At 37.8% G+C, this 23,718-nt stretch overlaps 1 protein-coding gene across 1 annotated transcript; it reads left to right on the top strand.

Annotated features, from left to right (window-relative positions):
• The first annotated feature begins 321 nt into the window (after positions 1–321).
• Positions 322–1,830, top strand: LOC143557434 (uncharacterized). Its single transcript, XM_077046508.1, has 3 exons — positions 322–652; positions 735–988; positions 1,087–1,830. Exons 1-3 carry the CDS (start codon positions 322–324, stop codon positions 1,828–1,830), a joined length of 1,329 nt encoding a protein of 442 aa, XP_076902623.1.
• The last annotated feature ends 21,888 nt before the right edge of the window (positions 1,831–23,718 follow it).

The raw sequence follows: 23,718 nt of genomic DNA, 5'->3' as shown, positions 1-23,718 counted from the left end.
AGAGAGTGAAGATGATAACATCAGAGGGAACAAGTACAAACAAGATGTTCCAGTTGTAGGTCACCAAACTGAGTGGGAAAATTTCAAGTGGGTTGTTGGTATAAGGTTCCCTACTAGGGATGCTTTTAAGATGCTGTTAGGAAATATGTTGTGACAAATGGTAGAAATTTAGTCATTAGTGACAGTAACAAGAATAGAGGTGGGAGATTACGTATCAAGTGTGTGGCAGGGTGTCCTTTTAATTTGTATTGTTCATTTCATAAGGGCAAAAGTTTCTATATTGTTAAAGGAGTAAAAGGCAAGCACAACTGCCAAAGGAACATGATAAGGAATAGGCAATTGACATCTACCTTCATTGCTAATGAGTTTATGCCTATGTTCAAGGCAAAACCTAATTGGCCTACTGCAGACATTCAAACAGTTGTTAGAGAAAAGTATAAGGTGATCATCAATAAATGGATGGCTTATAATGCTAAAAGGAGTGCTTATAAGAAGCTTCATGGGTCAATGAGGGACCATTATAGTAAACTTGGATCATATATAGCAGCTTTAAAGAATGCAAGCCCAAGTTCAACATTTGAACTCTTAACTGCCCCACCAGGGTTCCCTAGGGAGGATTCAGATGCAGCTTCATCATTGGAGACTTTTTCAGGTACAATCTCATTTTCATTAGAGTTTATTAAGTTCATCTTGATCATTAGAGTTTATTTTCAGGTTGTTTGTGTGTTTTAAAGGTTTGAAGAAGGGATTCCTAGCAGGCTGTAGGAAGGTGTTATTCCTAGATGGGTGTTTCCTTAAAACCTTTCTAGGAGGTATTTTACTGGCTGCTGTAGGTAGGGATGCAAACAACCAAATGTATCCTGTAGCATGGGCTGTTGTTGAAGGTGAAAATAATGACAGTTGGGAGTGGTTTATGAATCAGCTGAGTAAATGTTTAGAGGTCACAGATGGTGGAAGAGGTTGGACACTTATATCAGACCAACAGAAGGTAAGTATATATTATCTTAACTGTGTCTCAATTACATATATTTTCTAACAATTTTAATGTGACAAGGACTGATTAATGCTGTAAATTTGGTATGGAAGAATGCTGAGCACATAAATTGTGCAAGGCATATTTATGCAAATTGGAAAAAAGAGTATAAGGGTGAAGATTATAAGGAGGTTTACTGGAGGGCTTGCAGGGCTTATAATGAAGCTGATTACAATGTTGCTATGAAGGATATGTTAGAGTTGTCACCAGATGCAGTTGAAGCTTATGTCAAACAGAACCCTAAATGTTTTTCAAGGTGTTTTCTTGACACTAATACAAAGTGTGATTTAATAGTCAACAACATGGCTGAAACCTTCAATGGAACCATAGTTCAGGCAAGATCCAAAGATATCATTCACATGTTAGAGGATATGAGAGTGTTAGTAATGACTAGGCTAACTACAAGGTACACTGAAATGTTACAAAAAGATGTTTTTGTGTGTCCAAGGGTGCAAACGAAACTTGACAAAGAGAAAAGTTGGGCCCATAAATGTAAAGTATTCCCATCATACCCTACTGTGTTTCAAGTTAGTGATTGGGATGATGTTTCAGTGGATATAGGTAACAAAACTTGTACTTGCAAAAGGTGGGAATTATCTGGTATACCATGTAAGCATGTACGTGCAGTGGCTGGTTTTATGAAAAGGAATTCTGAGGAGTTTGTTCATGAAAGTTTTCTTAAGGAAAAATACTTGAAGGCTTACCAATTCACAATTCCACCTTTGCCTGATGAAAAGTATTGGCCAATTGTAGATTACCCCCTTGACCCACCTCCAGTCAAAGCTATGCCTGGATGACCAAAGAAAAACAGAAAAAGAGATCCACATGAAGATCCAAAGAGGCCAGGAAAGTTGACAAAACATGGAGTTCAGATGAAGTGTAGCTGTTGCAAGTCAACATTGCACAACATAAGAAAATGCCCTGATAAGGCCAAGGGCAAAGCCATTGATGATGGTGGTGGTGTTAAAAGATCAAGGGGAAGGCCAAAGGGGAGGTCAAACAAAGATTCTGATAAGTCAACTCAAGTTTCCCAACAGTTAACTCAAGCTGCACAACAGTCAACTCAAGCTTCCAAAAAGTTATCAGGTTCTAAGAGAGCAGGGGAATTGCCCAAAGGAAGGTTCTATCAAGCAAAGCAAAAGTCATCTCAAGCTTCACAGAAGTCAACTCAAGCTTCCCAGTCAACTCAAGCTTCACAAAGGTCAAGGGGAAGTACAAAGGGGAAGGTCAAAGGGAATGATGCTTGAACCTTTGAATGTTTTTTTTCACTGTTTGATGTTTGAAACTTATGTTTTTTGAACCTTTGACTGATGCTAAACTTAGCTTTTGAAACAATATGTATGATGGTAATCTTGTTTGTGTGTTTGATGTTTAAAACTTTTGAAATTGTGTATGTGTATTTTGCAGTCTCGTATTCATGATTGTTTGTTAGTTTGTTTAGACAGTAGCCTGTTTAGGGAGGTAAAATGGTTAGTATGGGCATAATGGTCATTAAGGGGAAAATGGTCATTAAAGTAAAAATGTTGCAGTTGTGATTGGTCACAACATGTGCAGCAGCCTATGATTAGGGGCAAAATGTCATTAGGGGTAAAATTGTCATTAGGGGCAAAATGGTCATTAGGGAGGTAAAATGGTCAATATGGGCATAATGGTCATTAGGGGTAAAATTGTCATTAGGGGCAAAATGGTCATTACGGAGGTAAAATGGAAATATGGGCATAATGGTCATTAGGGGTAAAATTGTCATTAGGGTCAACATGTGCAACAGCTTGTTTAGAGGTCACAGATGGTCTTTAGGGGTAAAATTGTCATTGGTCAAACCAGCATGTGTAGCAGCCTGTGACTAGGGGTAAAATGGTTAATATGGGCATAATGGTCATTAGAGGTCAAATTGTCATTAGGGGCAACATGTGCAGCAGCCTGTTAACATGCAACATGTAAAATTGTTAAGATGTGCAGCAACACCAGTTGTCAACATGTTTCTTGGTTAAAATTGTCATATGCTTGGTCAAAATGGTTGCATCAGCCTGTTAAGATGCAAAATGGTCAATATGTTGCAGCATGTATCAAATGCTCATTTGCAACATATGCTTGGTCAAAATGGTTGAATGGTCAAAATGGTAAAAATGGTCAATATGTTGCAGTATGTATCAAATGCTCATTTATAACATATGGTTGGTCAAAATGGTTGCAACATCAAAAATGGTCAAAATGGTAAAAATGGTCAATATGTGCAGCAGCAGCTTGGTCACAAAAATGGTCAAAATGGTAAAAATGTTCAATATGTATCAAAGACTAATAATCAAAATTCCAAAACAAAGATTAACAAACAAACATTCCATTACTTAATTAATAACTAACATTACATAACAAGGTTCCATACATAACATTACCAACACAGATTCAATTAATTGCCATTAACATAATTAACATTACACATGTAATATCCACCACGTTGCTATGAGAAAGACCACTAAACCTAAAACACATGTATTCTTCCAATTGGACTTCATTGACAACTGTTGTTTCATGTTTTTGTTCTTTTCTTGCAAGATAATATTGTGCAACTTCAAATTCTCTATTTTTATATCTTCAAATTCTTGATCTTTTCTTGCATTGCAGTTGCATAGTCCACGTTGCTTCAAGAATTCATCAATTTCTTTTTTCCACATGAAGAACTTACAATCTTCATTCTACTTATAAAATCAATTAACCTAATTAGATTTGTAAATAAAAGCATGAAACTTAGATAAGTGTACGTACCGGCCATAAAGGGCAACCATAAAACTCATCCCCAATTCGAATACTTCGACACCCAGCAATCCTTGGAATGACAAGGATATCATGATTGCAGTAAACGTTTCCATCGAAATCAAGCTTAAACCTCTTAGGGTTTTTCTTGGCACGAGATGAAGACACGGTGGATGAGCTCATTTCCATCTATCGATTGTTGTTCAATTGATTGATTTCGTATTTTAGGGTTCTTCAATTGAACAAAATTAGTGTTTTAGGGTTTAAAACTGGTTATATAAAGTGAGAGACGCCACGTAATGTTACACATATACGTTATACACAGTCAGCCGACCACGTAGACGTCCACGTAATCTATTTTTTGACAACTCGGATGGCCACGTCAGCAAAAGACTAACGGAGTTAACATCCGTTAGTCGCGGTCGTTTAAAACAAATGCATATGTAGTTTGTACTTCCAGCAGGCAAGTGTAAAGTTGGGATGGATATTTACCAATAGGCAATAGTTTGGATTATTCAAAACCAATTTTCCTAAAAATAAATGTTTTCTTTTGGCCAGCTGCCTAGGAAAGAGATTGTCAAATAACCTGACTTGTTGAATGAAATATAGCCTCAAAAGGGCTTAAGATTTGTTTGAAACAAAAACTTTAATTTTAATACGGTTTGAAATAACAATTACATTATTATTAGAGGTGAAGATAATACTAGTAATAATAATATTACTAATCATAATAATAATAAAAATATTATTGAATAAAAAAAATAGTTTCAAAAGGGCTCAAAAATATTTTACTTTAAATATTATTATATAATAGTAGTGACGATGATACTAGTAATAATAATATTCTAATATCAATAATAATAAAAAAATATTAACAATAATAATAATAACAATCCTAATAATAATCATATTGATAATTACCGTAATAATAATGATGGTGACGGTGATGATACTAATAACAATAGTAGTAGTAATATTAATAATGATGGTAATATTAGTAACTTTAATAATAATAATAATATTGGTAATAAATTCTTTTTAAAGAAAATCAATTTGACTGAAGATTAAAACAACTAAGGATTTGGGATTTGCTACGAGGTGTTAGTAAAAGAAATAAAATGTAGAAAAATATGCAAAAGGAAATGTAGATGAGTTTTGTAAAAGTCTAAGTATTGAAACCGAAAAATCGTATAAGGTCGACAAAGGATGCGGGGTTAGGGTATTGCATGGCGGAAACAAGTTATGCCTTTCAAAGTATGGCGAGTGTGCTAAGGTCACCACAATGTTAGTAGGCTTGAAGCATGAGGTTTAACGTGTGATTGAGACAAATGGTTAGGTACATGTCTTGCAGATGGGTGAGTGGTGTTGAGTTTGGGTAGGTTTTAGAAATAAGTGATAATTGAATCTATCACAAATTGAAGTATATTAACGTTTCAAGGAAGTAAATCTGTGGATTTACACATATTATACAAAGGACGTATTTCTGTGCGAGGCTCTTTGGTTGGGTTTGGTTTGCGTTTCCAAGAATGGTGCTGGGTGTGAATTTTAATTTACTATAGCGATGAAGGTGGGTGCGGTCAAACGTGGGGTGATCGGGATCGCGGAGGCCATTTGCTTGATAACTTGGATTGTCATTTCGCCGGTTGAGTGCGACAACTAGGAAAACGAGAAGGCCTGATACGAAACGTGAGGAATTTGCGTGACTTGGGACGTAAGTATAAAAACGACTAATAGATATATCAATGAAACCAGTAAAGAAAAGAAATCATATGAAACAAAATTTGAAATCGAAATTGGAAATCCCATGAGATGTCATGAGTTTTCACATTCAACAACGACAATCTAAGAAATTATTGAATAATCATATGGAATAAATATTAAACTTAACAATAAATTGTAGAAACGAATTGTAAATCGATTGTTCATGTACCACCATAACTTTCTAAATTTTCAATTCTAAAACATAAGTGTAAATGAATATAACAATAAGGTAAAAGAATTGAAATTCGACCATTCATATATCACCATGACCTTTCGAATTTTCAATTATAAAACGTAGTAGCAAATGAAAAAAATAATATAGTAATCAAATCGAAATTCAACCATTTATATATCACCATAACTTTTTGAGTTTTCAATTCTAAAACATATTAGTAAAATAACAAAGGAATCGTTTGAAATTCGGTTATTACTTTGCAAACTTTTAAAAGTTAAAGCCGTAAATGAGCGTATAAATAAAGAAAACGTGTCACAAAATTTATTTAAAACTTAACTATTCTCGTATAAAAATGCGTAATTAAATCGAACCGAAAGCTGGGTATTCGTGTACAGACTTCCAGTTAAAACACATTGTAAAACATAGATGAGTGCAACTATATTATTTTCACAAAGAGAACGTGGTCGCGTTTTAAAACTTAAAGTTGTGATTCATATGATGTTGAAAGTGGTATTCTTTGGCTTAATAGAGTTCATGCTCTTTCCTAAATCTCCAGGTAAGCAACCGGGTCCCGCATCTGATTAGAATTTATACGTATCCTTAGGTTTCAATAACCTTGGTGTCAAGAGTTTCGGAAAACAGTCACGTCCCCCTTACAGTTACTACATACCCGCCATAAAGAACCATCTTTAAGAAGAATAAATATCAGAACACCACAATGAAAATCAATAATTGAAAATGTTGGAAAAATCTTTATTTTTAGGCATAAGCCTTGGACTTGTGTGTGCTTGTGTAATTGAAGTAATTGAATCATCAGTATAGTAGTAACAACTAAGTGCTTTGAACAATCACATAAGGCCCACATAATTTCTAATTATGCAACCTAAGCAATTAACCAAATAAACTATAACTAACTTGAACACTACTTCTAACGTCCTATCTTATAGTCACGGCTCTGATACCAATCTGTAACACCCCGGCTAAAGCGGAAACGCCTGAGTGTGACGTACAGATTGCTCAAAACACATGTGACACTATTAAGTGAAAATATTATCATTAATTCATTCCAAAGCATCAAGTACACAAGTTATTTCAAATGAACAAACACAATGGAGAATGAACAAAACAAACATCTTCTTGTTTATTATTTAAATAACCTAACTTCTAATCCTCTAATGAAAGTACCTGTAGCATATATATAAAATAAAGTCAACTAATTGAATAGTTTGTGAGTTCACACAATTTTTGATATAAGTACATAAAAACCATACAATTCCATTAACAAGTGTAAAAGAGCAAGTAAGGTCCTTTCCAGTTGGGATTGTGCACCAACGTACTCGGATAATAGCGCAAGTAAGTGTCTTTTCCGTTGGTAACAACCAACGTACTCGGATCGGGAGTCCCTATTCCACTCATAACATCGAGGTCCTGAGTGCATAGGGGGGGCGTATGATCATACTTAATGAGGAAACCATGAGCACGTAATATTTGAGCAAGTAAGCAAATAAACACACAAGTCCATGTAACGAATTGTAGTTTGTAAATAATGAATAAACGAAATTGTAATTTGGATAGGATATATATGCTACCCCCAAAAGTAAAAGCGTAAAAAAGGGGTGTGAGAAACTCACCTTTGATATTGGAGACAAGTTGAAATAAATAACCGAAAGCTAGTTAACAAACAAAGCAATTGAATCTCACGAAACTATAAATAAAAACGAAGATACAAAAAATCAAGGACTAGTAACCGGAATTATAAAGTTAATTAACTTATGGTAAATGGGGACTTGGGGATTTTTAATGAGTTTTATAAAAATGAATAAAATTTATATAAATCAGTTGATGTTTATTAGTTGAAGAATGATTTGTAGACAAATAATTATAACTTATTAATATAAGATTAAATAATAATATTAATAACAATTTATGATTAAACATTTGTTTCCAAGTAACATAATTAATTAATTAATTCTCATAAATAGTAGTTATGTTGAAAAATAAACAATAATTAATTTACTCAATTATTAATTCAAATATATGAAGTATGTTATATATGTTGTAAAATATTTTTAATAAAAGAAATTTTATAAATAATAATAAGAAAGTTTATACGTTATGATGATCAACGAATCATAAGATTTAGATAAATATACATTCACGTTTGTTCTTGCAAAATAACTAGGCTTGTTCCAAGATTTAGAATAATCAAAGTGTTCATTTTGGATATCCATGATCATAATGATTCTTAAAACCAAAATATAATTTTTTTATGATAAAAGTAACATGATCATGAAGAACAACTTATGAACAAGTATGAACATTCAAGATAAAATCAAAAGAAAAGCTATAAAATGCTTGAAATGGTAACAACTTACTTGTTAGTGCTCTTAAACTTAAGAAAAGAATGGATTGAGGTGTGAAAATAATGGAGGATTTGTCCTCCTTTTATATTGAAATTACAGAGTTGTTATGTCTTAAGGAAATTATGAAAATTAATCATATTTAATATAATTAAAACACAAATTAAAAATTGTTTAATAGGGTATTCAAAAGGTTTAACTATTTTAATAAATTTTATTGAATTCAAACATTCATTATTTATTATTAATTAAGTAACATATGAGAAGATGATGATAATAATAAAATTAATAATAATAATAATAATAAATAAAAGTAGTAGTTGTAGTTAAATAATAATTATAGTAAATTGCATGGGACATGTACTTAAATATTTGATCTTGATTATGAATGTTTTAAATGAGTATGTAATACTACAAAGGTGGTGAAATGTATAATTGCATAGAAATGATTACATAAAATCCATTAATGAAAATTGAGATTAATTAATAATTTTATAAAAATATATAAATTTAAATAGAAACAAAACCGAAAATTTAAAATGGGTCGAGTTTTCGGGTTTGAAAAGTAAAGAATGTTACAGCAGAAGCCCAAATTACTTAGGCCCAAAACAATTTACTGTGTGATCCTAAGTCACTAAGGCCCAAAACACCATGCCCAAATCCACACAGTCACTAAAGCCCAAGTAGTCGACAACTCTTTCAACCAGAGAACCTTGACCCGAGAACTCTGACAGAGAACAATAACCGAGAACCCGATAACTTAACCGAGAACTCAAGAACTTGACCGAGATCTCAGGATGTTGGCCGGAGACCCGATGTCCATCGAGAACACTGACTTACTATTCCTTCACCGAGAACCCAGATTGTAGACCGAGAACCTTAAAATCAACCGAGAACGTTGAAAATTTGGCCGAGATCTTTAAAAATCAACCGAGAACACTAAGTGTTGCCCGAGAACGATCAGGAGATGCCGAGAACCATTTTTGATTGAGAACCCGAAGGAGTAAACTCCTTTTATGGAGACCATATCCAAATCCCAGAAAAACAGTAATTTGAAACCTTTTAATATTTAAAAGATATTTTCCAAATCTTTTAATCCAATCATTCCCTAAACTGCATTGACCATGTAAATTTGGCAACAAACTAAATCCCGAAATTTGTGGGATTTGAATTTTGACCAAAATCAACTCAATCTCTATCCAAAAATAACTCCTTCCACCTCCGATGAGTATGTCACCGAAAACTCAAAAACCACAACCACCAAGATGAGCAACGCACCAAAATCCTTGAAGTTATGATATCACAACCGATCCTAGAATAGGTCAATAGACTTTGATACCAATTGTAAGTCCCGAATCTGGATTACTACAATATGATATCAACTCGAACATGATATTTGTGAGGAAATCAAACACCATGGTGACTCAAGAACAATATGAATGAATAATACGAACAAGATGAACTTCATTGCACACGTTTATTATAACCAAAGGTCGGGTACATAAGTTCTTTACAGGTCTACTTTGCTCTCTTGAGTTTATGGTGGCTATCAAAATGCTCCACACCACTTCTTAACCCTAACTAATGACTAAACATTAACTATATATAGGGTTACCGTACAAAAGGCCCAAAGGCCAAGCCCAACAAAGTCTAAACTAGCCCAACCAAAATCCATAGGGATTTTGGTGTAACTAGACAAACCGAAATCCATAGGGATTTCGGTAATACACCATCACAACCATAATGCAATTCTTCAACTCGTCTTCGTTTATTTAACTTTATTCTTGATCATGTTGTGGCCTTTTGATATGCGCAAGTCTAACCAATTTATGACCCAACACACATATTTCCAAAAGAGATGGGTATCTGCACATAATGGGTTTCTGATTGGAACAAGTTCGGTTCAGGTTTTTGCTCGGATCAGGTTTCGGGCGGCATGAGTTTTTGTACGCGACGAGTTTGGTTGGGTTTCAGTTTCTTTTGTTTTATATATTTGGTCGATTTAGGATTTTTGTTTCATTTTGGTCGGGTTTTTTCAGTTTCATTTCTGTTCGGTTTCTGTTTTTAAGTTTGGTTTTGATCGATTTTTCCGGTTTCAATCAATACGGTTTGGTTTTGTTTTTTTTTTTCGTTTCGGTTTCGGTTCATTTGTCGATTTTTTTGTTGAACGAGGATAGTGGAGAAAACATTTTAGTTTTTTTTCTATTTATATTTTGAGTTATGATTTTTTTTATTATTTTTTAGAATTTTATTTGGAGGGGTTTTTTGAATGTTTCCGATGTGCTCGTTTAATTATAATGACCCGAAACCCATTTTGACCTGTTTCGACCCAAACCTGCTGACCTTGACCTATTCCGACACGAACCAAAGCAATTTTTTTAGTTGACCCATTCTGACCCTAACCTGTTTCACCCTAACATGTTCTGACCCATGGCCCGTTCAACCCAACCTAAGCCATTTGCTACCCTTACTTACAATGGATGGTGAGTAGTGTTTCCTCAAAATTACTTATGAACTGTAGTCTGTAACATTTGTGTCTATCCTCCACTCACAATCACTTCGACCACACTCTAAAAAATAAAGAGCACACTACATAAATTTGAAGAACGGCTGGGAATGATCTTAGGAAACAATTACTTCTTACTTTAAACCTTATGTAAGGCCCCGTTCGATGTCCTACATCAGCGTTGGATTTACTCATAAACACAGTTCTAAATATCATAGTGAATTAAATATTTTCGCAGAAACAATTAACTTCAATCATTCATACAAAAACATTTAAAACTTAAACATGTCTTTAAAGTTCAAACATCACAAAACCTATAACTTCAAATCTTCATATGCTAGCTTCTTATTCTTCAACCATGTGTGCTCCTCCACTAAGCTGTCTCATTCTATTTGCATGCATGTATACTAAAAGTCAGCTACGCTGAGTGAGTTGTAGTTAGTCAGGCAACATAACATACATACACATACTTGCATACATACGTATCCGAAGATACATATTACATACTTAACTTGTTTACCTTACATACATACATTCATACTCGACACTTACCTTAGTCAACCAAGAGAATGTTCATAGTTTGCCGACTATACCTATACTCAAGGTCGTGAACATGTACAAGGTCCGCAGTCCTTAACTATGTTCACCATCCATAGTACATACAAGGTCTGCGGTCCTTCCCTTTACCACCATACATTAATAGCATGTACAAGGTTCGTCGTCCTTCCCTATGTTGTCACCTATATCATAGCACGCACGAGGTATGCAGTCCTCCCCTATGCCACCACATTACATTTACAGCATGTATAAGGTCCGCAATCCCTTCCTATGTTGACACATATCTCTACAATACGTAAAGGTTCACAGTCCTTATCCACGTTGACGTCTAACATCTCTACCGCGTATAAGGTCCACAATCCTCAACTACGCGATCACATGCCACGTATATATCTAACAGAAGTTAGAGGGATTCGCCATCTTAACTTACTATGTCAGACGTAAAGCCCACATACCGTACGTACACCTTCTTACACATACCACATAAATACCAAATATATATATATAACGTACCATCATAATTTGTGTCACACCCTCAAAATCCACTATCGGAGTTTTACCGTCAGAGGGTGTGAACTAACAGGATCGGAATCATTAGTTATAATCAAACCATAAAACAAAGTTTCAAAACCATGAAAACGTTTACGAGTAATTAAATGCGGAAGCGTAAAATCATAGAAAACAATGTTACGTCACGCAGGACGACTTAAAACCCAATGATAACAGTTAAAAATAAGTTTGCATAGTTAAAAGTGTTTCAAGCAATGCATGATCCTAAACCGCGCGCCCGCCTCGGCTACCTGAGAATAACATACTAAAAGTGTCAACACAAGGTTGGTGAGTTCACAAGTTTATATAAAATAAAGCGTTTAGCGTTTGCGTTCCGCGTTTTGCGTTAAGCGTTTTGCGTTACAGCGTTTTGCGTTACCAGATAGTGTTATGTCAATTATATATCTATAGGTAGCTAGCCTATAAAACAAGTATCACTAAGTGTTCGACACCGAAGCTGACTGTTTATCATTTGCCTTGCCACCAGGTCTATCCCAACCATGGTATGTGTTTAGCCAAGATTACACTCACTCGACCTCCAGTCGAGTTTAGCGTTGGGTGGGGTTTGTCAAACCCAGTAGTACTACTCAACAATGACTCGCTATTATCCAATATTAAACGGTTCGATGTGAATGAAGGACTTTAGTTATTGCGTTTGCCACTTAGTCTTTACAAGTGATATATAATCTATATTAACAAAATCTTAAATGCGTTTCGGAGTATGTTATCTCCCCCAAGTGAAAAGCGTTTAAAAAGTTTAAAAGGGGAAAGTGAAAGTCACAGTTTGCGAAGTATTCCCAAAATAATTCACCAAGATGCGCGTCACAGAAAAACTCTCTCTAGCGTTCTAAAACAACAAAGAGATTTTTTTCTAAGTGTCGGAATATTATCGAGTCTCTAGACCCGGCACATAATACCTATGCACATAACATGTTTCGTGTTTCGTTTGTGAATCGTGTGTGACTTTAACAAATGTATTTGTGATACGTTACATGTGTAAGCAATTATTTACGTGTCATGTATTCATAAAGTACATCACTAGCAATTACTCCCCGTAAGGGCAATTTGGTCAAAACATAACAATTATATAGCAAGTATCATGTTTCATGCATTTTCACAAAATTCAGCAGCTAGTTTCACCGAGACAGAAATTCTACTTGAAAGATTGTACTATCTCACCGATCATAGCATCACAATTAATTTACCAAAAATCATCACAAAAGCATATATGTCTTAGGTTTCCAGAACATATTTTATTATATTTTTATTCCACATAAGTTTCTCACAATCATCAAATCATTACAGCAAACTCATAACAGTCAAATTCATGCGCAACAGAATGTTATTTGAAATTCCCATTAAACGAAAAATCCAATAAATGCAAGACAACTTGGGTTAGGTTCCTAACTCAATAAGTCAACTTCTAGAAGTGGAACCAACCCAATTGGTCTCGTAGTTCATGAGATGTAATATTAACAAAACAACCTAACAGCAGGTCTAACAACTCAGCTTTGCACAACGTTTTTGTAAAATCATAAAAGTTAACTTTTACACGACCAAAAATTGCAAATTTATATTCTTTAGAAACTAGACTCAACCTAGTTTACTGTAGTATCAATAATCTCAACCAATTTTCACATTTACACCTCGTTACAGTCAATTAAACATCAATAATACAATCTGTCCAGAAACTGTTTGCATCCAAACTCAACATATTAACTATCTACGGACCATCATTCATTCATATAACACTCTAGACTCCATAATCACTATCCATGCACATCAATTACACATTACATACATGATTAGGGTTTTTGTTTGAACTCAAATCAAAGACACAAGCAATTAACATGTAACAATATCCAATCTAGTTATCAAATCATCATCAAATCAATAACAATCATATGAATTACATACACACATAAATCGGCCTCTAGGGTTTTCAATTAACCCATTAAACATCGAAATTAAGTATAAAGGATGCATAGGATAGTCGTTTATACCTTCCTAGCACCTTAATCTTCAATCAAAGGCTTGAAATCTTGGTTGTATGTGTGTGTATGAGTGGCGGCAGCCAAGGGAGCCAAGGGAAGAAGGTCTGATCGGGATTGTGTGGGGAGAGAAAGAATAAGTTAGGGTTTATTATTATTATTATTATTTATAATAATACTATGTTACACTTTGGCCCCTCAACTTCTAAGTATTACTTATCTAGCTTAAACTAACTTGTTTACATCTTGAGTTAGTGTTTATAACGATGTTATCACACAACACATAAGTCTAACACATAATTATCACATAATTACTGTTTTGACGTTTTTCGTTTATTCACCAATTGTTTGCATCAACTCATTTGCGTTTCGGTGTAATTCCCGAAAGACTACACATGTAGTAAGTGTTAAGCGTCATTTAAACCCTAGTTTAAATGTAATGAGGTGTGCGTTATAGATTCAGTGATCTTAAGTTTGAATTGACGGAGTTGAGTTAACGGAGTTAACCTGAAATTGACGATTGTCACATCATTCCTATGTTAAAGAATTTTCGTCCCGAAAATTTGAGTCAAGTCGTGATGAGTGTCTGAAAAAGTAAGAAAAATTTTCAGTTTGTCATATCATCCCCTAGTAGAAAGAAATTTCGTCCCGAAATTTAATTCATACCTCCGGTGATTTCTGACGGTTTGCCGGGTTTCGCGGTTTTCTGTGTTTGGTCAGCCCTTCAAAAAGATGAGGATACTTTTTCATCATTTGATCCTCGCGTTCCCACGTGAACTCTGGTCCACGTCTCGAGTTCCAACGAACCTTAACGATTGGAATTTTGCTGTGCTTGAGCGTTTTGGTTTCCCAATCCAAAACCTCGACTGGTTCCTCAATGAAACGTAACTGTTCATCAACTTGCAGTTCCTCCAAAGGGACTACTTGGGTTTCATCAGATAGGCATTTCTTCAAATTGGACACGTGGAATACATCGTGTACGCCACTGAGTTCCGTTGGTAGGTCCAGTCGGTACGCCACCGGACCAATGCGTTCTGTTATTCGATAGGGACCAACATATCGTGGGTTGAGTTTGTTTCGCTTACCAAAGCGAACCACACCTTTCCAGGGTGAGACTTTGAGTAACACTCGATCGTTCACTTGAAATTCGAGAGGTTTTCGTCACTTGTCGGCGTAACTCTTTTGGCGATCTCGTGATGCTGCCATGCGATTTTGGATTTGAACAATCTTTTCCGAAGTTTCGAGTACCAGTTCTGGACCAGTGATTTGGCTGTCACCCACCTCTGCCCAGCAGAGTGGTGATCGACACTTCCGTCCGTACAGCGCTTCAAACGGCGCTGCTTTAATACTTGCGTGGTAGCTGTTATTATACGAAAACTCTACCAAAGGTAAGTGAGGTTCCCAACTTTTTCCGAAATCCAACACGCATGCACGCAACATATCCTCTAGGGTCTGAATAGTTCGTTCACTTTGCCCATTCGTCTGAGGATGGTATGCTGTGCTCATATCAAGACGGGTGCCTAGTGCGCTTTGCAGCGACTTCCAAAAGTGCGAAGTGAAACGAGAATCTCGATCAGAAATGATTGAGACAGGCACTCCGTGTCTAGACACTACTTCCTTCATGTAGACGCGAGTCAGTCTTTCCATTTTGTCCGATTCCTTAATCGCTAAGAAGTGTGCAGACTTAGTCAACCGGTCAACGATCACCCAGATGGTATCGCATCCCGTCGGTGTCTTAGGTAAACCCGTGATAAAATCCATTGAGATGTGTTCCCATTTACACATTCGGAGTTCCGGTTGTTGCAGTAGACCAGATGGTTTCTGGTATTCTATTTTGACTCTGGCACAAGTCAAGCATTTGCTCACGTAGGTGGCAATGTCGGCTTTCATGTTCGGCCACCAGTAAAGTGCCTTTAAATCATGATACATTTTATATGAGCCAGGGTGGATAGAATATCGGGACTTGTGTGCTTCGTCCACCGCCAGAGTTCTCAACTCTCCGAACCGTGGAACCCAAATCCGGTTCTCAAAATATCGGACCCCTTCCGATCTGGTTTCAAGTTGCTTGTTCATGCCCCGCATGAGTTCCGATGGAAGATTATCATCTTTCAAAGCTTCGTGTTGCGCCTCGCGAATCTGGTCGGGTAAGTTTGCATGAATCGTGAGTTGCAATGCTCGCACTCATCTGGGTTTATCTGTTTCTTTTCTGCTGAGGGCATCGGCTACTACATTGGCCTTGCCAGGGTGATACTTGATGGCACAATCATAATCCTTGAGCAGCTCGACCCAACGACGCTGTCGCATGTTCAGCTCCTTCTGATCGTAGATATGTTGGAGACTCTTGTGGTCGGTGTAAATGGTAAACTTGGTACCGTACAAGTAATGCCTCCATATCTTAAGGGCAAACACCACAGCTCCGAGTTCCAAATCATGGGTCGTGTAGTTCTTCTCGTGAACCCGTAGTTGTCGAGAGGCGTAAGCTATAACCTTCTCGAGTTGCATCAGCACACAACCGAGACCTTGTATCGATGCGTCACAGTGTACCTCAAAATTTTTCGTTCCCTCGGGGAGGGCTAGAATAGGGGCGCTGCAGAGTTTGGTTTTCAACAGTTGAAAAGCGGATTCTTGCACGTCACCCCAATTGTACTTAGTGCCTTTGTGAGTCAAAGCGGTGAGGGGTTGAGCAATCTTTGAAAATCCCTCGATGAAACGTCGGTAGTAGCCGGCCAGTCCTAGGAATTGCAGCACCTCAGTCGAAGTCTTAGGTGCTTCCCAGTTTTTGATGGCCTCTACCTTACCGGGATCGACATGGATACCATTCTCGTTGATCACATGTCCTAAAAAGTGAACCTCGCGAAGCCAAAACTCACATTTCGAGAGTTTAGCATACAGTTGTTCCTTCTTCAATAATTCCAGAATTACCCTTAAGTGTTCTTCATGGTCAGCTTCGTTCTTGGAGTAGACGAGAATATCATCAATGAAAACAATCACAAACTTGTTGAGGTACGCCTTGCATACTCGATTCATGAGATCCATAAATACGGCTGGTGCGTTGGTTAGGCCAAAAGGCATAACCGAAAACTCGTAGTGACCATACCGTGTTCTGAAAGCCGTCTTTGAGATATCTTCTTCGCGCACTCTTAGTTGGTGATAACCAGATCGCAGATCGATCTTCGAGTAGTAACTCGATCCTTGAAGCTGGTCAAAGGATAACGGTTCTTGACCGTCACCTTGTTCAACTCCCGGTAGTCGATACACATTCGGAAAGTCCCGTCCTTCTTTCTGACAAATAAGACAGAGGCTCCCCATGGCGATGAGCTAGGTCGGATAAAACCCTTATCCAACAAATCTTGCAACTGAGTGGACAGTTCCTGAAGCTCCGCCGGTGCGAGCCGATACGAGGCTCGTGCTATGGGTGCTGCACCGGGTGTCAACTCGATTTGGAATTCGACTTGTCGTATAGGGGGAGTCCAGGCAAATCCTCCGGGAAAACTTCCAGAAATTCTCGCACAATCGGTATATCTTCAATTCGCTTCTCCTCCGCGGGTTTCTCAACAATCTGCGCCAAAATTGCCGGATGACCCTTTCGTAGGTACTTCTGCGCCTTCATAAGGGTAATGACGCTGGTGGTCATGCCGCTTCTCTCACCTCGAATCGAAATGATCTCGCCGGAAGGGGGTAGTAATGTGGACTACCTTGTCGTGACATATAATCTCCGCTCGGTTCTCGGATAACCAGTCCATGCCGACCACGACATCGAAACTACTAAGCGTAAAAGGAATAAGGTCGATATCAAAGACATGACCTGACAGTTTTAACTTACATCCCGCAAGTACATGAGTCGTTACTATAGTCTTACCGTCAGCTAATTCAACAGGAAACTTAGCATCTAACAGAGTTGGAGTTAAGTCTAAGAGTTGGCTAAAGGCTTTCGACACAAAACTCCTATCAGCTCCAGTGTCAAACAATACAGAAGCAAAACAATCGTTCACAGGGAACTTACCAGTCACCACGTACGGATCATTGCGGGCTTGACCCGACCCAATTACAAAAGCTCTTCCTTTGCCATTGCTTCCACCACTACTGCCACTTCCATTACCTCCATTGTTGTCGTTCTGTTTCAGCTTGGGACAATCTTTCCTGAAATGACCTTCCTGCCCACATTCGAAACATCCCTTCGTCGTCATAGGTGGTTTAGGAGCACCCTTTGCCGCAAGGTCTCCTCTACATTCCTTCGCCTGGTGACCCATCTTTCCGCATCTCTGACACTTGACACGGTCACACGGGCCAACATGATGATAGTTGCACCTATTGCACTTCGGATATTTCCCAGCATATCCGCTCGAACCCTGCCCGCTACCGTTGTTATTGTTGTTGTGACTCTGATTGTTAAAGCTCCGAGTGAATTCGGGCTTACGGTAGTGTTGTTGCTGTGGGAGGTTCGAGGATGAGGATCTGGTGTTGTCAAACTTTCTCTTTCCGCTGCTTGGGTTGCTGTTGCTGTTGTTGTCATTACTCGGGTTGTCACGGGCTTTAGCGGTTGAACCCCTAGGTGGTAGCGCACCTTGGGTCACTGCTTGATCCGTCAGTTTGTGAGCTAAACGGATCGCTTGTTGAATCGTGGCTGGTCTGGAAGACGTCACCATGCCCTGAATTTGCGGTGCTAACCCATCAAGATGCATTTCAATCCTCTTACTCGGCGGATCCACCATCCGCGGACACATCACAGCTAACTCGTGAGAACGGGTAGTGTAGGCTTCGATTTCTGAGCCCACCATCTTCAGTGACCAAAATTCTGACTCTAACTTTGAAATCTCTTCTCTCGGACAGTACTCTTCTCGCATCATGTTCTTGAACTCCTCCCAGTTCATAGCGTTAGCCAGTTCCAATCCAAGGATCTGCACGTTTGAATTCCACCAAGTGAGGGCAGAATCCTCAAGTGTTCCAGCAGCGAATTTGACCCTACTGGCTGGGGGACAATTACACATCTCAAATGCCGACTCGGCCTTCTCAGCCCAACGCAGGAAGCCTATAGCTCCCTCGGTGCCCTTAAACGTACTGGGCTTGCAGTCAAGGTAATTCTTGAAAGTACACGTTCCAGTTGGACCTCCAGCTTGATTCTGAACGTGTGCGGCTAGAGCGGCCGCCGCATGGTTGTTCAGCAGAGTTTGGAGTTTAGCTGTAGTCAAGTTGATGTTACCACGTCCGTGTCCAGCGTTTCTTCCAGCCATTTCCTAGAATCACAGTATAAAATGTTAAACATAAATTTTTCTTTCATATACAACACACCATACATGTAATAAAAAAATAAGTAAGAAAGAAATAAGAAACAACATCACATCACAACCATATATTAATCTAATTAATAATTCATGATTAAAACCATTGTATTCGCTACAAAGTATTTCCAATCAATCCTTAAAATCATAGAAAATAATAGTTCGGATGGAGACAACCCCTCCATCTAGGTGTTATCATCACTAGATGTCATCATCTGAGGACACCTCTGAGTGTGCCTCCTCCTCAGCCTGTTCTTCCTCCGGTTCTTCTTCAGGTTCCTCCTCGGGGTCCTCCTCAGGCTCCTCTTCGGGATCTGCCTCAGGCTCGGCCTCAGGCTCTGCCTCAGCTTCGGCTGCGTTCTGAGCAAGTTGCATTTGTAAGACATCGCAACGCTCTAGAGCTATCTCGGTTCGGGTCCTTGCTACTTGGAGTTGCTCTTGCAAGTCTATCATCTCGGCTTGCATCTTTCTCATAATCTTTATCTGTTGATCACTAGCCTCTTGCATTTCCTTCATTGCCGCTGCCATGCGGGCAATTTCCTCCTTAGTCTCGGTTCCGTCTTTTAACAGTCCGGAAACGTTGGCTCTCGTATAGCGCATGTAACCCACATCACGCTCCAAACATGAAACAACAGCTGCGAGAACTCGCTCTACAGGTTCAGTTATGGGTGGTAGGGTGTTGGGATAAGCAGGGTGGTTCGGGTGAGGTAACGGGGGAACTTGTTCTCGATAGACCATACGTCTGATCATATTAGGGTACCAATCCCAGCTAACTTCGTTTTAGTACATGTCTCCGGATAAGCGGTACCTCTTCGGTGCGGGAGCTTCGAGTTCCGGGACTACACGAAGTGGCGATGCGGTAGGTAACTGCGGTTCCTTCCCGTGAGCATGAGTCATCGGATCGGATGATGATGATGATGGCGGCGTCGACATTCCTACAGGTAAGCCGTGTATGCGCGCGCGTATGAGTGAAAGAGGTAAAGAGATAGGATAACAAAGACTACACAAATCTATGCAGTGCGTATCATTATAACTAATGGGTCGTCGCGGTTATATTCTAGTATGCATGCAGCTTCTAGTTCGCTATAACCAATGGCTCTGATACCAATCTGTCACACCCTCAAAATCCACTAACGGAGTTTTACCGTCAGAGGGTGTGAACTAACAGGATCGGAATCATTAGTTATAATCAAACCATAAAACAAAGTTTCAAAACCATGAAAACGTTTACGAGTAATTAAATGCGGAAGCGTAAAATCATAGAAAACAATGTTACGTCACGCAGGACGACTTAAAACCCAATGATAACAGTTAAAAATAAGTTTGCATAGTTAAAAGTGTTTCAAGCAATGCATGATCCTAAACCGCGCGCCCGCCTCGGCTACCTGAGAATAACATACTAAAAGTTTCAACACAAGGTTGGTGAGTTCACAAGTTTATATAAAATAAAGCGTTTAGCGTTTGCGTTCAGCGTTTTGCGTTAAGCGTTTTTGCGTTACAGCGTTTTGCGTTACCAGATAGTGTTATGTCAATTATATATCTATAGGTAGCTAGCCTATAAAACAAGTATCACTAAGTGTTCGACACCGAAGCTGACTTTTTATCATTTGCCTTGCCACCAGGTCTATCCCGACCATGGTATGTGTTTAGCCAAGATTACACCCACTCGACCTCCAGTCGAGTTTAGCGTTGGGTGGGGTTTGTCAAACCCAGTAGTACTACTCAACAATGACTCGCTATTATCCAATATTAAACGGTTCGATGTGAATGAAGGACTTTAGTTATTGCGTTTGCCACTTAGTCTTTACAAGTGATATATAATCTATATTAACAAAATCTTAAATGCGTTTCGGAGTATGTTATCTCCCCCAAGTGAAAAGCGTTTAAAAAGTTTAAAAGGGGAAAGTGAAAGTCACAGTTTGCGAAGTATTCCCAAAATAATTCACCAAGATGCGCGTCACAGAAAAACTCTCTCTAGCGTTCTAAAACAACAAAGAGATTTTTTTCTAAGTGTCGGAATATTATCGAGTCTCTAGACCCGGCACATAATACCTATGCACATAACATGTTTCGTGTTTCGTTTGTGAATCGTGTGTGACTTTAACAAATGTATTTGTGATACGTTACATGTGTAAGCAATTATTTACGTGTCATGTATTCATAAAGTACATCACTAGCAATTACTCCCCGTAAGGGCAATTTGGTCAAAACATAACAATTATATAGCAAGTATCATGTTTCATGCATTTTCACAAAATTCAGCAGCTAGTTTCACCGAGACAGAAATTCTACTTGAAAGATTGTACTATCTCACCGATCATAGCATCACAATTAATTTACCAAAAATCATCACAAAAGCATATATGTCTTAGGTTTCCAGAACATATTTTATTATATTTTTATTCCACATAAGTTTCTCACAATCATCAAATCATTACAGCAAACTCATAACAGTCAAATTCATGCGCAACAGAATGTTATTTGAAATTCCCATTAAACGAAAAATCCAATAAATGCAAGACCACTTGGGTTAAGTTTCTAACTCAATAAGTCAACTTCCAGAAGTGGAACCAACCCAATTGGTCTCGTAGTTCATGAGATGTAATATTAACAAAACAACCTAACAGCAGGTCTAACAACTCAGCTTTGCACAACGGTTTTGTAAAATCATAAAAGTTAACTTTTACACGTCCAAAAATTGCAAATTTATATTCTTTAGAAACTAGACTCAACCTAGTTTACTGTAGTATCAATAATCTCAACCAATTTTCACATTGACATCTTGTTACAGTCAATTAAACATCAATAACACAATCTGTCCAGAAACTGTTTGCATCCAAACTCAACATATTAACTATCTACGGACCATCATTCATTCATATAACACTCTAGACTCCATAATCACTATCCATGCACATCAATTACACATTACATACATGATTAGGGTTTTTGTTTGAACTCAAATCAAAGACACAAGCAATTAACATGTAACAATATCCAATCTAGTTATCAAATCATCATCAAATCAACAACAATCATATGAATTACATACACACATAAATCGGCCTCTAGGGTTTTCAATTAACCCATTAAACATCGAAATTAAGTATAAAGGATGCATAGGATAGTCGTTTATACCTTCCTAGCACCTTAATCTTCAATCAAAGGCTTGAAATCTTGGTTGTATGTGTGTGTATGAGTGGCGGCAGCCAAGGGAGCCAAGGGAAGAAGGTCCGATCGGGATTGTGTGGGGAGAGAAAGAATAAGTTAGGGTTTATTATTATTATTATTTATAATAATACTATGTTACACTTTGGCCCCTCCACTTCTAAGTATTACTTATCTAGCTTAAACTAACTTGTTTACATCTTGAGTTAGTGTTTATAACGATGTTATCACACAACACATAAGTCTAACACATAATTATCACATAATTACTGTTTTGACGTTTTTCGTTTATTCACCAATTGTTTGCGTCAACTCGTTTGCGTTTCGGTGTAATTCCCGAAAGACTACACATGTAGTAAGTGTTAAGCGTCATTTAAACCCTAGTTTAAATGTAATGAGGTGTGCGTTATAGATTCAGTGATCTTAAGTTTGAATTGACGGAGTTGAGTTAACGGAGTTAACCTGAAATTGACGATTGTCACATCATTCCTATGTTAAAGAATTTTCGTCCCGAAAATTTGAGTCAAGTCGTGATGAGTGTCTGAAAAAGTAAGAAAAATTTTCAGTTTGTCATAATTTGATAGGTGTACACATGCAAATACATTACTAATCAAGTAATATATAATATCAAACTACCACGTTAATTATGCAAACAGTCCCGAAAACATAACAGAGAAAGGGGCTAGAATCACCTGTGTCGTGTTCTTTTTTGAGTTAGCAGTAATACCCCTCCTTAGCTGTCTACGGCTAAGTGTGTAATAATTATATGTATCAACTAACTACTTATACTATATATCATATGTCTAGGTTAGTGAAAGCACTAGATAACGAGGTTCCAGGGGCGCTGCCTCTGGCAGTGGGATTCTAGGGGCGACAACCCCTAGAAGGGTCCAAGGGGTAGAGCCCCTGGCTGGGGTTAAGCTGAAGTTCATACCAAATCAAATCAAACTTATACGTTATATAACATATGCGCCTCATATTCCCATCATATTCGCCATATATATATATATATGCCTTTACATATACGCTCCAAACGACAGATCTGGTTATTTTTAACGCGTTTTTAGGGCTTTCGCGTCTCTGGCGCTGTCAGGCGCCGTTGGCCGCTGCATATGGCTGAAATTTAATTATCTTTGACCTAAGTGAAGTCGATTGATCTATATCCAAGATAAGGTGACCCTTAAGGTCGTTTAATCACTCGATTCGTTCTAAATAAAGATTCAAACGACTCAAGCGACGCCCCATGGCTGCGGTTTCGGGTTCTATGGCGATGGGCCAGCTGAGATAAATAATATTCTACCTTCTGTTGATCTCGGTTCAGAAGATTGAGCGGTGTAGAGTGCGTTTGACTTAAGTGTGTGTTTTTGAGTGTGTAGGCTAAGAGGAGGAATGAATGGAAATTAAAAAGATGTAAGGTTTTAAGGGTTTATATACCGTAGGCACATGGACCTTTGAGCCCATTCCTTCATTAAATCCATATTTCTTTTAACTAAGCCCATATCCATTAAGCTCCTAATTAATAATTATTATTTAAATAATAATCCCTAAATAAGCATAATAATAATACTTTATTACTTATTAATTTTT

Source organism: Bidens hawaiensis, unplaced genomic scaffold, assembly GCF_021521415.1.
Source record: "Bidens hawaiensis isolate Kalapana, Puna unplaced genomic scaffold, B.hawaiensis_p1.1 tig00018963_1, whole genome shotgun sequence".
Lineage (NCBI taxonomy): Eukaryota > Viridiplantae > Streptophyta > Magnoliopsida > Asterales > Asteraceae > Bidens > Bidens hawaiensis.
Note: the sequence above shows the minus strand (reverse complement) of the source record. Positions and strands in the feature narration are given on the sequence as shown.

Excerpts from the sequence above, each read along its gene's own strand:
- LOC143557434 (XM_077046508.1), top strand. The coding sequence starts at position 322 with ATGATAAGGAATAGGCAATTGACATCTACCTTCATTGCTAATGAGTTT. Across the intron at positions 653-734 it reads ATCATTGGAGACTTTTTCAG|GTTTGAAGAAGGGATTCCTA; the intron begins GTACAATCTCAT and ends TGTGTTTTAAAG. Across the intron at positions 989-1,086 it reads TTATATCAGACCAACAGAAG|AATGCTGAGCACATAAATTG; the intron begins GTAAGTATATAT and ends TTGGTATGGAAG.